We start from the raw sequence: 13,988 nt of genomic DNA on the forward strand, positions 1-13,988 counted from the left end.
GTTGGGCCAGATCTGAGATGTGCTCAGAATTATCAGGAATATATGTGCAGCATTCAGTGCCAATTACTGCACAAGTTCCTCCTTGGGGCGCCAGTACAATAATCTAAAGCTAGTCGGTTCTGCATGGCCACTGTTCTGAGGGCTACCATCTCATCATTAACAGCCTTCAGACTAGATGAGGTAGAATTTGCTAATTCTTCTAAAGTCGAGGCCATTTGAATTAACTCTCGACTCAGAAAGTTCATGCCGGCTTGTGGAAATATTATACCTAAATAATATTCCCAATCAGCCAATTTTCTTTGTGGTCTGTGGTTAGGTCCGAAGGGGGTGTGGGTTTGAACACGGATATGAGGAACCACATATCCTAAATAACATGAGCCAGACCACTGGGCTGGCAACCATGGGTAGGCTCGTTTTCCACAAATGAAATATGTTCCGTTTGGCGCTCCCCATGCCTCTGAAAATAAGAAACTTATACCGAATTGTGGGGTGTGCCGATCCCATCCTGGAATTTGGAAGGTAGAGGTGGATATATTTGCAGCGATGGTAAGGTTGCAACGACTCCATCCAACCAAGTGCAGACCATTAGTGTGCTGAAAACATATGTTTCCCTCACGTTCCTTATTTAGAGTCAGGTATGGTGGTGTATGGCTTCTGTTATATTTAGGAGCGTAAGAGCCTGTGAAACTCGTGGGCTCTAAGCCTCGCTCCTGTAGATATTGTAATGTTGTGCAGGTTAAAGTCGTGTTATGGCAACCCCCATAGTTTGTCATATTAAAATCTCCTAAATTATCCCTCCAAATGATCATGCCTATGACTTCCTCGAGACGCCAAGGAATGGCTCCCATAGGAAGTCCTCCCTGTACATATTTGGGTAATGCGGCACACACCCAGCAGGCACTTTGGTTGGTTGTCTTAGCTGTCAGATAGGAGAGGCCTAAAAAGGAATTAATTCCATGTTCTCCTTTGTGGGAGAGATGATCATTAATCCCTGCGGAACATAGTTCTACAGCAACAATTATCATTATTGACAGAAATTATTTCATTCTGGGTCTGGGGATGAGACTCGTCGGCAGTGTGACGCGTGGATCCAGCGATCTTTTCCTTCCACTCGAACCGCAGACTCGGTTGTCAACAGGATCTGGTAGGGTCCGTCCCACCTGGGCTGGAGAACCTGTGAAGGAAATTTCCTGATCCACACCCACTCTCCTGGGATGAGGTTGTGCCCTCCTTCAGGTGGTGGTCCCCACGCCTCCAGGACCTGCTAGCGGGCTCCTTGGGTGGCCTCTGTCAGCTACTTGCAATAATACAAAGGAATGGTTGATCCATCTGAGGAAACCCCAGTCTCAGCACCTGTAAGAGAACTTGTTTCAAATTATTACAGGAGGCTTTTGCTGCGGGAACCAAGGCAATCTTGTCCTTGTACTGCACTCCCCCCTTAAGCAGATCTGTTAAGAGTTGTGCTCACCCTGTAAAAAAAACATTGCACCCAGGCCCTGTTAAAATTTCACAATGCTAGACACAAAAGGGCCTTATCATAACTGCTTCTATTAGACACTCTAAAGCTGAAGCAACTCAGACTTGTGGGTTTCCTCGTCAGGGGAAGCACTCAGAATACCATCAACATACTGAGTGATCACAGTCAGTTGAAGCCACGTGATACCCTGTTCTGGATAGTCATTCTTTGTAATACATAATATTCCAACCCAATGGATCTATAATAAAACCACCCATTAAAATCTGGTACTCGGCAAGTAAAACTTGCTGTCCCAATACTCCTGTGGCCTCCTGCCGTCTTCCTATATGCATTACTCTATAGTACACTGTTGAACAGAGGAGTGAAACAAGCATGACAGTAGTGCTCCAGTATCCCCTAACAGAGAAACCACCACTCCATTAACAGTACATTTTTAACCACTGGACTGGGACAGACTTAGGGAGGCTACAAGGGATTTACAGGATCTAATCGTTAGGAAAACAGATTTTCTCACAAGACGTTATTCTCTCCAGTCTCGATTCTAAACCTACAGCGTTTCAGCATGTCTGGTTTCGAGACATTCGAATAAAACCAAATTGTTTCCATTATTGCAACTAATTGTATAAAAATACAAAAACTGTTTAACTACTTTTACGTCCACCTGTACTGTACTTATACGTTTCAGACGCTCTTATATTTTCCAATCTCCTTAAGTTGATTTTCGTCAAGTCTCTTTAGTTACGTCTCTAGCCAGTCCCGCTGGCTAAACACACTCACACCGTCATTTAGTAGACCAAAACTCACAGTTACACACATACATGCCGGCACACAAATTCATAAAACACACATACACATCGAGAATATTTTTCTCTTCGTAATACAATGTGCTGTATTCTTGTTTTACTTCTGTATCCTTTTAATTCCTGAAGCGCACTCCAGGTTCGCTGCATTTCTAATTTCGGGTGCGGTACTTTAGCCCACCGGTCAATATCTTACGGTTTTGGATTTGATCGTATGGGGGAAATCAGGGAAGGTAGGTGCGATTGCAGACCCCCTTGACGGGGTGCGAGACAGTGTTAGAGTGGCGCTGTCATCAACGGCGCCAGCCCCTGCTACATCAAGTCCTTTCCCACTTCGAGTGAGAGTACAGATCTGCGGGCGCCCTCCCTCTAACAGGGGAGACCCTGATCCGTCTTTATCACACTCATACCAAGTGTTATCCCAATCAGACCCCCCTTCTCCATATGGCCACTGAGGGAATTGATCCCAATTATTTTCGTTTCCTGCCTGTTTGTTCCACTGTGGGAGAGCAGGACATAACTTAGTCGCCGGCTGCAGCACATTAACCAGTGCAGCGTGACCAGGAGTTAATTCCTTCTTTAGTTTCTCATTCTCCTGTACTGCCTCTTCTAGCTTTTTTTTCCTATACTCTTTCGTAGCGAGTAAAGTATATTTTCTTCCGGGTTTTTATTTTCCCCGTAAACACACTTTTAAGTCACATCCCAATTTCTTTGTTTTTCGTCATGTATCTGCCACTACTGGTGCCGGCCGTGCACCAGGGTGGGAGCTACATGCTTGTGCTTTTGCCAATCAATACTCATATATGCTTTCTTTACAGGCGTCTTCGCCCCAAATTCCCTCTGACAAACTCAGCTTTTTCCATATTTTTCTCCTTCTTTTCCGTCAACTTACACTTTTCCGATATTTAAACGGACCCTTCCACCACTTTCTCAAACCATCAGTTAGCGCACATGTTCGGTCTCTTTAAGATTTACTTTTGTCGTGTGTGAGGTAACAGCTCATTCAGTAGGGGGATGCTTTCACTTGAAAAACCTGTGCATTCCTGCACTCATTCAGCCAAGGGCATCTGTTACCTCAGGATCTAAATACCTCTCAGAGACTTTAGAGAGGATTTACACCGCACTGTTCACAGGTAAGAAACGAGACCTCGAAAACCCCCTTTCTTGATCAGTAATTCACCATCCCCAGAACGCCAGCTGCTTTTGCCCCGGGGTGGACTTACGCACTGAGCTCAATCAGGGCGATTCTCGGGTCTCAACGTCCTTTAAATCCTGCTACTTAATGCTTTGCTCTTTTATTATGAGGTGTGTTTATGTTAGTGTCGTGCGTGTGTATATGTATTTCACAAACAAGGAAAACACCAAAAACATACATACATATATCTCTTCTACTCCTGTTTCCTTTAAAACAAAAAAAACCACGCCACGCCAGAAACCACGCCACTCCAATCTGTGCACGATCAAGGCGTAGCTAATCTCAGGATCCCGGGCGTAATTAAAGCCCACACCAATCCTGGATTATACGTGCATTTAATGCACCACTCAGCTCCAGAACCCCGGGCGCAATTAAGGCCCACACCGATCCCGAGCCACAGAACTCCGGGTGCAATTAAGACCCAAACCAGTTCTGACCTTCAGAACTCCGGGTGCAATTAAGACCCACACCAGTCCTGAACTACGTGCATTTAATGCACCACTTGCTCTAGAACCCCGGGCGCAATTAAGGCCCACACCGATTCTGAGCCTCAGAACTCCGGGTGCAATTAAGACCCAAACCAGTTCTGACCTTCAGAACTCCGGGTGCAATTAAGACCCACACCAGTCCTGAACTTCACGGTAAGGGTCCAAAACCCGTTCAAAACTCCACGCGCAATTAAGGCATACACCAGCTTCGAACGCCTGTACACAATACCGCGGAACCCCTGCCAGACCAAATTCTGGGCTTACAGCAACCAACCCATTACATACACCGGTGCCTTCCCCGGGCCAGAGGAATTCAGAAACTCACGTTTACTCCGTCATCTCGGGCGATTCTCGCAGGGAGCAGAGATTTCCCAATCGGTCAGAGAGAGTCGGGACTTTTAAATAAAAGAGGAGTCCTTACCTCTTAGTTATGTGCGCGCTGACCGTCTCTCCTGCCGATGGGAAGTTCTGCGCCTTCTGGAGCATCCGCCGACTACGCCAAATTTGTTGTAACAGAAGAAATAAGGTTCTTGATCCCGAGATGAAGTAAAACAGATGATTTTATTGCATGCAAGGAACAATAAAGCCGAAGTCTTGTTTCCCGCAAGAAACAACAAAACCGAAGTATTGTTCCACGTACTGTTACAAACTTTTGGGTTATATAGTGTTTTCTTCTCCGTTTCTGACGTCACTCGGTCTGATGGTAAAGAGGGGGGTTCATGGTATTTGGCCAGTTTACGATGTTCTGGGCAAATGGTCAGTTTAACATTACACCCAGGGGGGTTCCTAGCTTGCATCTGCAATCCTTATCAGTTAACCCCCTTTCCTGCCATAAACCCCAGCTTGCGACTTAGAAGTCTAAACCCCCTACAGAAAGGATTAAATTCAAACCCCCGTCTTCACATCTTTCTTCACTTGCCACCTGTAACATAATAATAAATCGTTTATGAAAAACGATCGAAAATTAACATTTGAAAATATCTTAAAAATAGGAGTGTAAAACATTGAACAGAACACAGAGCTCTGCATTTTGCTGTACTGCTGATGGACTGAGCTGTACAGAGTAGGCTGCCAGTGAAGATTTCAGAACTGACGACACTCTGTAAACAGAGCATCAGGCAGGTGTCAGATGCATATAAAAATCACCTTAAAATCTCTCTAGTTTAGATTAAGCTTTTTTTTAACTGAATTGGATTTTCAACCCTGTTTGTGGAAAAAATGGCCAAATGCACTACAAGATGCCAATCTACAGTATATACAATCTTACACTAAAACTACCAGAACTATTTCCAATCAATCTGAACTAGTCTTGAAATAAACTAGAACTTCTCAGATCCAAAGAGTGTCTAGGTTTCAGGGGCCTGTCGACTGTACTGAACCCCTGTAGACCCAACAAAAAGATGTTAATCAGAGTAGAAATGTTTTAAAAATAGATTAAACCTAAGAGCATGTAATTATGATGTTTTAAAATTGGAAATGCAATGAAAGTGCATTTCATTCATGTTATGCACATTTTACAGTGAGGAGCTCCGCTACCTCTGTTGCTCCTCATACATCCACTCTCTCATTCTTATTGAGTTGCAGCAAGTTTTGCAAATTAATCACAGCCCATTTCCATATAAGAAATCTTCTAGTTTAATTACCCAAGTTTGTTTTCCATAACCTTACAGACTAACAAAAGTCAGACTTCATCAGTCTATAATAGGTTATGTTTTGTCACCCTTTTTATGGATATGCACTAATATTCTCCATTCTACAGTACTATCCCTGTGTTAAGAAATTATTGGAAGAGTTTTACTAAATGTTTACAAATTTGTTTCCTTAAGGACAATTGGCTGGTTACCATCTGGGATTAGGACCTGGAGGTTTATTAATCTTGAGTGTTTATAGCACATGCCTGTAATATATACTGCCTGTAATGTATACTGTTTGATATAGAACATGGTAAACGGGAAACTTTGTTTTCCTGTTGTTTTGGAATTGGTAGACCCTTTTTTTTGTGTGTCTTTCTTCAAGTACACTGCAGCATGCATTTGTGGATTTTGTAAAAAAAATGGAAATTGAGTCATGAAACAAAAGTTAAGAAAGAGGTCAAACTTGAAACTTGTCTGCTTCCTCTGTCCTACACATAAAAATCTCCCCCTTTTTTGGTTTTGTTGCACTGAGCTTTGCACTGTTTCATCCTGAATACAGCTCTGTTCATGCAAAAGATCTGTGCTTCCTGTCCGAAGAAATTACATTTACAGTGTCGAATTGAAAATAAGGAAAAACAGATCTTGGAAAACATATAGAAGGTATTCAGATAATATTCCAGAAGTATTCAACTGGATGTTCTCATGACTTTGTGTCTGTTATTTCAAAGTAAAATCACAATGGTTTGGCAGCAGAAACAAAATGATAAGGGTTAGGCAAAGTGGAGGGATTAGGAACTGTGGATAGAAATTATACTAATACTTTTACTTATTTAATCCCAGTAATAACATTTTAAGTACATGTAGACAGGTTACTGGATCTTAAAGTATATATTTGGGATGTTTTACCATTACTCTTCCTTTCTTACCAAGTAACAGTAGCAAAGTTTCATAAAGGACTTTATTTTAATTACTTTAAATTCTCCCTTTGGTCTTTTCACTTATTAAAGTGAGATATAACCCCTGCACATTAATGTTGTGGCTGGCAAAATCAGAGTAGACAGGCTACCTATTGTTGACCCACCTGCTGTTCAGCAAGAGGCAGGCTAGTCATGGAGCAGGTAAATTAAGGAAGGAAGAGAGAAAGCAGACTTCCTCCCAACTCAGAAGAAGAAAAAAGTGAAGGAGTAGGTATTACTCGCCGGTTTTATAGCGGGAGAGGGTGAACTGAGATAAAAGGGGAGAGAGGAGCAGGGGGAGCAGATCACTACAATACCTATTTTTTTAACTTTTCAAATGATGTTAATCGGCAATCTGGTTTCTGATAAGATGCAGTATATCACAAAATATTCCTAACGGCGGACAAATATTTGGCAAATGAGCATGTAATCCATTTTTAGAAGAGACAAATGAAATTTCTATTAATCCAGTATTTTGTATTTTTTTCTAGCACTTGCCCAGTGCTGATTGTAAACTCGGTCTGTAAGCCCTCTTAATAAATAAATAATCTTTGATAAAGAAAATATGTACATTTAGTGTTAAACTCATATGTTTCTAAAATACCTTTTTACAGGGTGATCGAGGTTTTCCAGGCTACAAAGGAGAAAGGGTAAAGACAAAAAAACATATCCCACATCTTAAAGAATGCAGATTGCTGTTTTTGTTTGAAGTACTCTTAATGCCTGTGATTTTAACATCTTGCTTTTAATAGAAGAAACCAGCTTTTTATTACGTTGATTTTCTAATCCTGCTTTGTTTAAGGGAAGCCCACTAACTTTGATGGGACCTCAGGGGTATAAAGGCAACAAAGGAGATCCAGTAAGAACACAATATCTTTTATTTTATTATCAGCTACTGTATAACACAACAGTGCTTTATAGTCGTGTCTCTTCTGACAAATTTGTAATTTCTTTATATTCTTTGGTATTTATTATTAATTGCTATTAGATGTTTTTACCTTCCAAAAGAAAAAAAAATCTGTATTTAAAAAAACAAGAGAAAGGTTTTCAGAGCCTCAAAGTGAGGTTTCTAGTTCAAAGAATTTCTGATAAGAGTATTTTTGGGGATTGCAACTGATACTTTCTAGGTGAATAAAAGAACATTAAATTGTCAATTAATAAAGCATTAATGTATGAGAATAATGTGAGTTTTATGTATAGGCCTTATTAACTGGTAGCAGGGATCAGCTAAATCGTAGTTATTAGCACTCTATTGTTCAGTTAATCTACTACAGGTTATAATGAATTTTTAAATGGAGTATGTGACCCCTGTTACCCAGATGTTCACAATAAGTACAGTACATGTCAGAAAGAAAACAAGGCATGTACAAGTACTTTAAATCAAGGAATGAGACCAACGGGCCAATCTTGAGTTTAAACATTCTGTTTAGTATTTTTAGAATTGGCAAAATAATCAGAACTTTCAGGGATTCTCAAACGGGATACACAATCTCAATCCATTATGGAGCAGCTATCCTAATTTGAGAACTTCTCTGTAGTCAACATTTTGATTAACAACAAACTTCACCACAAAAAAACAGCATGACAAAGAAGAAGAAAGACAATGTTTATTATGTATGAGGACTTTACGTCAGTTGTTGTCAAAAATACAAAACAAGACTTCCCTGATTAATGAATTCTGTCTTTGTAAGGGTGAGAGAGGCCCTCCTGGCTTTGATGGAGATAAAGGAGAAAAGGGAGAAGATGGGCCTTCAGGCGAAAAGGTATTCTGTGACATCAAAAAAGTTCTCTTTTTTACTCATACAGTGGAAGAAATCAGATGCCACTGCAAAGTATCTTTCAAGATCTTGAGGCTTCAAGCTGTGGGCAGACAACAATTTACAACTGGGTTTAAGGATACAATTTTAGATTTCACTTTAGCTAAATAGATTTGGTGCACCAAATACAAGTGCAATTCAGATAGATCTGGATAATGAATAAATAGATGACTTATGACTACACATGGGAACATTAGGGAGATATTTTAATTGGGTTAAGGCAGTCAGATCATTTTTCTTTAAAAGTAAGTCTGACTTACTTTTAATAACAATGGCACTCACACTGTTTTTTGAAGATGACTATGTTGGGTCAGTATAGCAATCATCATACATTGGTGATTATTGTTCACGACACTATAACTGTTTCTCATAGGCAGATGGTTGGCAATCCCTCACACACAAATCTCGGCAATTGTTGAAGTATACAAGTGTTTCCCAAGTTCTAAAACCAGCCAGTTATTCAAGCAAGAAGTATTTTTCTCTGTTTGAAGTGTTCCTCTCATTCCTCTTACTGTTATTGCTGAAGGGCCTCAAAGGGGAACCAGGGACCAAAGGAGCCATGGGCCCATTCGGTGCCCGGGGACCAGCCGGACAGAAGGTCTGCATTGGATTCAAGTGCATTGTAGACCTTAAGTATAGCTTTCCTGGATTTAAATTCCCCCCATTTTTTCTATATCTAGAAATCTATTTCTAGAATATCTATTTTTATCGCTTAGTCACATTGTCTTGATGGATACCTAGAAGAATCTGCAGTCCATAAGATAAAATCACTTTATTGGCCATATACTGTACAATTTCTTGTATTAGGAATTTGTCTTTTCACATACCCCAACTACTGTATCTCTCCATGAGACACATAGACAGGGAGAGAAGCTTGGAGTCAGAGCGCAGGGTCAGCCATTTATACGGCACCCCTGGAGCAGTTAGGGTTAAGGGCCTTGCTCAGGGGTCAAACAGAGTAGGATTCCTCTGCTGGCTGCAGGATATGAACCAGCAACCTTCCAGCCACAGGCGCAGATCCTTGGCCACAGAGCCACTGCACCGCCCACACTTTTCCTGTAACTCTGAAGTACCAATGTGATAGGTGTATGACATGTTCCTGATACTAGTATACATCACTGTGCACTTACCAATGTTGAATTTCAAAGGGCCACATGTCGGCCCAGTCCATTATTCTGTAACTCCCTTTCCACTCTTTCTGTTTGCCACATCCGCTATTTTAGGAAAATTTGACTAATTTGCTAACTACACTGAAAACCCGTTCCAGACTGCTGGAATTGCTGCACACCATTACACATACTGTATCTGCCCAGACAGAGGTTATACCTCTTAAAATAACATGCCGTTTCTGTTAATTAAAATGGTTCTTGAACCATGTACCTTCTACTGCTTTTAATTTGTAAACAAACCATTTTTAAGACACTTTATCATATGCTTTCTGTAAAGCTACATATATAATGTCTTACGTTTAAGTGTTGCCCATTGTCCTTGTTGGTTATTTGAAGAATTCCAGAAAGTTAGTTACACAAGACCTTCACCTTCTAAACCTATGTTGGCTCTCTCTTAAAATGTCCTTGTTTTTTTAAGTATTCTGATTTAGCTCTAACTTTTGCATGAATTTACCAGAAACAGAAGTGAGGCTCTTTAGTACATAGTTACCTGGTTCAGTTCTGTCCTGCTTTGTGTAGACTGACAATACTATTGTGATTTTTCAATCTGCGGGTACTACGCCCATTCTAAGTTTCTTAGAAAGAGCTGGAATATTCTTTCTCAGGTTCTACTGTATGAATAGCATTCCTCATTTCCTTAAGCACAACTGGAAATAATTTATTATTTAAAGGTGTTAAAGTGACCCGTGTGAAAACCTTTAAATATTTTTGCTCATATCCATTCTAGAATCCATATTCCTCTGTACCGTTTCACTTTCTGAAGTTAAGTTTTGAGTGATTCACAAGAAAGAACTTGCAGCACTGATCTACTGATGTCAGGGACTTTGATCTCCAGCATTAATTTGCAAGTGACTCATAATGGCTAAAAATCTGTTGAGAGCACCAATTAATTAATCTTAGAATGTGGCTTCTCAAATGCAGATGTGCAGATCTCTGTTTGAAACAAATATCAATCTGTAAAATTTCTAAATGAATTAAATTAACATGAATAGGATAAACTCTGAGAATAATAAGTTATTGGAATTTGAGATCAAATAGCAAAAGTATATTTGGTTTTCCTTACAAGCTACAACAAATACATGTAAATCCATGTTCATTTTAATTTTCCACACAGCATTAATTGACAGTTTGTTGTAATTCTGATAATTCTTGAGTTATTAAACAAAAAAATACCATAGCATTACCACAGGATACAAAGTACATAGTTCAAGTAGATACAGTAGCTGCATCAGCATGAGTAGGATGCAGAGCAATAAGTAAAGGTTCATTCCATGTGGACAAGAGAAGAAAGGAAACGCAACGTTTCAGCTGTGGAGCTTTTTCACACCTGAAGAACACATAGCCAAAACGTTGTTTCCTTTCTTCTCTTTTTAGCACGGAATAAACCTTTACTTGTTCCTTTGCAGAATACAAATCCTGGTTGAGCTAATAAACATCTTTGCTTTTACAAAAACTCAGGAAGTGCATAGATTTTTATATTATTTAAAAAAACTACAGTAAGTGTTCTATAATTTTCATATGAAAGCTAGTGTTGATCCTTCTCTACAGGGTGAACCAGGGGAAGCTGGCATCAATGGAGAAGTGGTACGTTTACATATTTGTCATTACTGTGTAACAAAATTGTGATTTTCTCTCTTTTTTCCAAGACAAATAATTCCCTGACAACCCTGCATTGGTCTGTAAGATTGTGGGAGGCAAGCACAAAAAAATAAATCAAACATGATCTTGAAACATTTCTTACAAGGAAAGGTTTAGGTTAAAAGGCATTCTGGATACTTATTGTCTTGGCTAATGATGGCTTAGCTGGAACAAAAAACAGCAGGTGTGTAGTCCTCCACGACCAGGACCGAGAACCCCTGCTTTAATCTATTAATCTATTGACTAACACACCTATTTACACAGGTTTTCCTGTCAGAAATAGTTTCCTGCGTCAGTTACTGTACATCTAGTAGTGTTTTGTGAGGAAGAAGCAAAGTAAAACTAAATATTTTGTTAACAAGATTCATTTACAGCAGTGTTGTTAGATGGGCATTGGATAGCAAGTCAAAATCATAGTACCTTAGTTAAATAACACATACTGCAGGGGTGGCACAGTGCTGCAGTGGTTAGCATTGTTGCCTCACAGAGCTGGGGCCCTGGGTTTAATTCCAGCTCTCTGTGTGGAGTATGTATGATCTCACCAAGTTCATATGGGTTTTCACTGGGTTCTCCTGTTTCCTCCCACAGTCTAAAATACATCCTGGTACAGTAGGTTGTTTGGCTTCTACAAAATTCAGTGTGTGTGTTTGTGTCTGTGTGTGACCTGCAAGGGCGTTTCGTCCTGTTCAGGTTGTTTTCTGTCTTATGCTTGTTGTTTGGTGGGGTAGGTTCTCGTTTCTCCTTTGACTTTGTAGTGGCTAAAGCAATTAGATTATGGAGGGATAAATAATACACATTGACTTGCACAGTAAAGCCAAACAGACACCTTGAAGGCCACCATGCACCAGCACAGTACTGTTTCCTGGAGCTTCAAGTTTAGAAATGGGGTAATTCTTCAGCACATGACTCTCCCTTCAGGGCAGGAATGGAGAAGATGGTGTGGATGGAGCTAAAGGTGCAAAAGGAGATCGCGGTCTTCAGGGTCAAAAAGGTGACAAGGTGGGCAGAATGTCTAGTTTGACCACGCTTTATAGTGTGATTATTGAAGGCTCAGTTCATAAGTTAATTATGTTCTAGTGTTCTAATGAAATGTAAAACAGGAGCAAATTGTCTGTGCTATAGCTCAGCACAAAACGCTTAAATAATAAAAGTTATTTATTATTTATTAATAATAATATATGCCATTAAACTTGTTACTATCAGTAAGTAACCCATGTTTTAATATGAGAAAATGATGTTCTCAGTTATCAGTCAATGAGCTAATATCTATTAAATGCTTATCTGAGATTCTTCTCATGGGGAAAAATTAATTTATTTGCTATCCTGTGTTTTTCTAGGGTGACCAAGGAGATCCTGGCCTGCCTGGAGATACAGGAGAGAAAGGAGAAAAAGTGAGAAAAACAAAAAAGTCACGATATCTTTATTTCTTTTTTTTGTCTGTATTTTCTCTTAATGTGAGTTCTCAAAGCGTTTGTTTAATTTTGTGCAATGAATTCTGTCCTTAAAAACCCATGGTTGAATTTGAATGACCTCCCTACATGGTCCCTTAGAGGAAGTAAAGCTAGATACTTTACAAACCACTGACATAAGCAAGGATCTCAAAAAATGTTTGAGTTGTATTTTCTGACTGTAACATACAGTGACCTCAACATAGCTTTAAGATCTCAGAGTTATTGTCCTCACATGTCCCATTTCGCTCACTGCATTTGGCTGGTCCTCGGTCCCTTAACATTCCAGTAACTTTACATTGTATGTTAGGGGATTTGCCTTTTCACTGGTAGCCCCTTATCTTTGGAATACACTTCCTGACCCAATTAAAAATGTAGCGTCTGTGGTTATTTTTAAGTCTGACCATCAAACTTTAATGCTTTTAATTCTCAATCTGTTTCTTTCTTTTAATTCTCTCAGTTATATCCGTGTTTGTGTATTTGTATTCTGTATGCTATACTGTGTTTATTATACAATTTATGTAAAGTATCTTGAGAATTATGAGTATTAGAAGGGGGTATATTAGAATTGATTGATTGACTGACGGACTGATTGATTTATTGGTGGATGGATGGACGGAGTGGTCGATTGATCAATTGATACTTCTGTACCTTTTTCTACAGGGATTCAGAGGGCTCCCAGGCCGTATGGGAACTACGGGTACCGATGGGGAGAAGGTAAGGAGCTCATCCTATCAATCAGTTCTATCAAATCGAATTTTCCTTTTTGTTCATTTGCTTTCCTGCTGTCTAGACACTGACCACATGACAAAAAGCACAAAAAAAACAAAACCCGCAATATAAAACAGAATGGAATTAAATATACCACTTTTGATTCATTTTTTACCACTTCTTCTGTAGAAGAAAAGAAGAATATATCACTTATTTATTGTTGCATTAAAATATTCTTTTGAGCTTAAAGAGATATTCTGTACAGTGGTTTTGCTTTTTTGGTGCTGTTACAATAGGTAGCATCCCTCCCCTTTTATTCTAGTACAAATCCAGATTAATATTTAATCTTTTTTTGCGTGTGCTTTTCCCTGTTTTCTTCTCCAAAACATGGCTATCTGAGGGAGCTTTGCTTCCAGCATCAGCAACAACATGTTTTGTGGCTTGCTCTTGCAGTAGTGACAGCTCATTATTTAACCATTGCTTGTCTCCTTATGTAGGGGGACAAAGGGTCCCCAGGAATCCCCGGAATGCCAGGATCTGATGGACTTCCAGGGCTAAAGGTTAGTAAACTCATTAAACATTGTTCTAACTGGAGACAGATAATCAGCTAGGAGAGGTTTGAAGGTATAGAGGAAAAACTCTTCAATAGTTCATT

The 13,988-nt window shown here is 39.7% G+C and overlaps 1 protein-coding gene across 4 annotated transcripts in view; it reads left to right on the forward strand.

Moving 5' to 3' along the window:
- The window catches only part of col7a1l (collagen type VII alpha 1-like), a 156,546-nt gene that overhangs the window by 119,800 nt on the left and 22,758 nt on the right, over positions 1-13,988 (forward strand). For all 4 annotated transcript variants that reach the window (XM_088645415.1, XM_088645416.1, XM_088645417.1 and 1 more), the window contains 9 exons: positions 7,165-7,200; positions 7,353-7,409; positions 8,242-8,313; positions 8,894-8,965; positions 11,085-11,120; positions 12,093-12,173; positions 12,512-12,565; positions 13,286-13,339; positions 13,831-13,893. In XM_088645415.1, the coding sequence (XP_088501541.1) occupies positions 7,165-7,200; positions 7,353-7,409; positions 8,242-8,313; positions 8,894-8,965; positions 11,085-11,120; positions 12,093-12,173; positions 12,512-12,565; positions 13,286-13,339; positions 13,831-13,893 (525 nt within the window). The remainder of the gene's footprint in view (positions 1-7,164; positions 7,201-7,352; positions 7,410-8,241; positions 8,314-8,893; positions 8,966-11,084; positions 11,121-12,092; positions 12,174-12,511; positions 12,566-13,285; positions 13,340-13,830; positions 13,894-13,988) is intronic.

Source organism: Lepisosteus platostomus, chromosome 9 (genome assembly GCF_059453375.1).
Source record: "Lepisosteus platostomus isolate fLepPlt1 chromosome 9, fLepPlt1.hap1, whole genome shotgun sequence".
NCBI classification, from domain to species: domain Eukaryota; kingdom Metazoa; phylum Chordata; class Actinopteri; order Semionotiformes; family Lepisosteidae; genus Lepisosteus; species Lepisosteus platostomus.